The sequence below is a fragment of the Poecilia latipinna genome, unplaced genomic scaffold, assembly GCF_001443285.1.
Source record: "Poecilia latipinna isolate Pla-1442-1.1 unplaced genomic scaffold, P_latipinna-1.0 Scaffold258, whole genome shotgun sequence".
NCBI lineage: Eukaryota > Metazoa > Chordata > Actinopteri > Cyprinodontiformes > Poeciliidae > Poecilia > Poecilia latipinna.
The window spans coordinates 279,665-282,015 of record NW_015112874.1 but is presented as its reverse complement, the minus strand read 5'-3'; the positions used below and the strand labels follow the sequence as shown (position 1 = coordinate 282,015).

Genomic DNA, 2,351 nt, shown 5'->3' with positions numbered 1-2,351 from the left:
TCGCGTGTTCAGTTTCTTTCTGTTTATTTATTTTTTTACTGTTTGAACGGTAAACAAAGGAAATATTGATTAATGTAAAATACACATACAAATATTACTTTTTAGAAGAAAAAAAAAAAGTCTGTCCAGTTCCTGGCAACTGTGACTCAAAGATCACGTGATCAGCGTGCTCCTATAAATACCATTTGAAAGCTAAGGAGGATAGTGTGACAGTCCGACTGGATACCTCTCCAAACCCGTGCGTAAAACCTCTTTTGGAAAGACATTCGGATACCCAAAAGTAGCGTTTTGACTGGAAACCATCGCATCTGAAGAAAAAAAACAAAAAAAAAAAAACTGCCAGCTTTCGGTGGAAGACATTGACTGTATCATTGGCTGACTTTTTTTTTTTTTTACGCGAGTGCATCAGAATTCTTTTTCGTTTTTTTTTTTTTATAAAACCACCCTCGGATGCAAAAGCAATCTCAAGATTCGCAGGTCAATACGATTTCTATGTCTCTTACCTTTTGTAGCTATGTGTGCATTGACTCGTTGGAGATAAAGTGTCCACAATAATACCTTTTTGTGAGGGGGAAGAAGGGAGGGTGTGTGCGCGCTCTCGCACTTCAGCCTTACCAGAAGAAGGAAGAAATCTGGGAGAGACGGGGGAAGAGAAGTTACGTCTCCAAGGATGACTTTAGGGACGGATATGTCCGACAGCTCTGCATTGTCCGAAGATGTAGACATTGATGTGGTCGGAGGGGACATATCCGTCGGGAAAGACGGGAAATATATTCACCACGAGTTCAACTTGGACAATGACTCGGACGATAATTACTCCCAGAGCGCGGCGGAGAGAGGTTCCTCTCCGGGGCTCAGCAGCTCCGACTGCCCGTCAGAGCCTCTGGGATCCGGCGCGGAGTCTGGGACCTTGATTGGGGACAAACCCCGAAAAAGTGCACTTGTGAAACCCCCTTACTCGTACATCGCTCTGATCACAATGGCCATCCTGCAGAGTCCCAAGAAACGCCTCACGCTCAGCGAGATCTGCGAGTTCATCAGCAACAGATTCCCTTACTACCGGGAAAAATTCCCTGCGTGGCAGAACTCCATACGCCACAATCTTTCCCTAAACGACTGCTTTGTGAAAATCCCACGGGAGCCAGGTAACCCGGGAAAGGGCAACTACTGGACCCTGGACCCGGACTCCGCAGACATGTTCGACAACGGGAGCTTCTTGCGCAGGAGGAAGCGCTTCAAGAGACACCAAAGTAACGAAATCCTCAGGGACTCCGGCGGCTTTCTGCCAGGGTTCGGATACGGGCCGTATGGATACAACTACGGACTCCAGCTGCAGAACTTCCACGCAGCCCACAACCCTTTCCACCCGCACCACACCGGCGGATCTTTCCCCTTCCCCAACGCCCCCTGCACCTTGCCTTCACCTGCATCCATATTCCCCGCGCCGCATCACTTGCCCTCCCTTCTAGGGACTGACTTGAGGAAGCCCTTTTACCCGCAGCTTAGCCCGTCCCTGCCGCCTCTCAAGACGGACTCCGGCTCCACAACGAGTCGGCCCTCCTTCTCCATTGACAACATCATAGGAGCGGCCAACTCCAGCGGCTCTTCCTACAGCGCGCAGAGCAGCAGTCAGGCTCAGATCCTGGCCATGCTCACCCCGGCGCTGGCCTCCGCTTCCAGCCACCTGAACATTTCCCAGGAGGGCCTATTCCAAGCAAGCCCACCGAGTCAGACTTTTCCCACCAAGACCTCCAACTTGAACACTTGCCCTTTCTAAAGACTGAAAAAGTGAATAAGAAATAATAATTGTGACGTCGTCCTATGTGAAGGTAGGATGAACATTTTTGCTGCAGAAAGAAAGAAAGAAAAGAGAGAGAGTTTGTTTCGAGCTCTCGGTTTCCTAACAATGTGAGAGGAGACTTTATTTATGCGATGTAAATATATGTGCATAACACTGAGAGGCAGACAACTTATGAAAGATCATAAAAACAAACACAATGCAGGCCTGCAAGTCCGGTCTGCGGTCCTCATTCAGAAGGTGATGGGATTTAAAATAATAATAATATTAAAAACTGATATTTTAACATAAGTTAAAGTTGTCACCAACGATCAGTGGGGCTTATTTCCAATTTGTTTTTATAAATATAACTGAGAATTTAATTATGATTTATATTGTGTTTATGGTAAGATAGTTGGCACTATTGTTGTTGATATCTAGACGAAAGACGGCAATCTCAGGTTTTTACTTAGAAAGCACATGAAGACGAAGGGGGGGGGGGGGGGGTTTTCGGTTTTTAAAAAAAAAACCCACCCAACTCCCCCAAATCCCCCTTTTCACTGAAAATTTTGGG

At 46.9% G+C, this 2,351-nt stretch overlaps 1 protein-coding gene across 1 annotated transcript; it reads left to right on the top strand.

Moving 5' to 3' along the window:
- Window positions 1–205: 205 nt before the first annotated feature.
- Window positions 206–2,132, top strand: foxd2 (forkhead box D2). The gene has a single exon (XM_015033139.1). It carries the CDS (start codon window positions 671–673, stop codon window positions 1,775–1,777), a length of 1,107 nt encoding a protein of 368 aa, XP_014888625.1. The 5' UTR covers window positions 206–670; the 3' UTR covers window positions 1,778–2,132.
- Window positions 2,133–2,351: the final 219 nt, after the last annotated feature.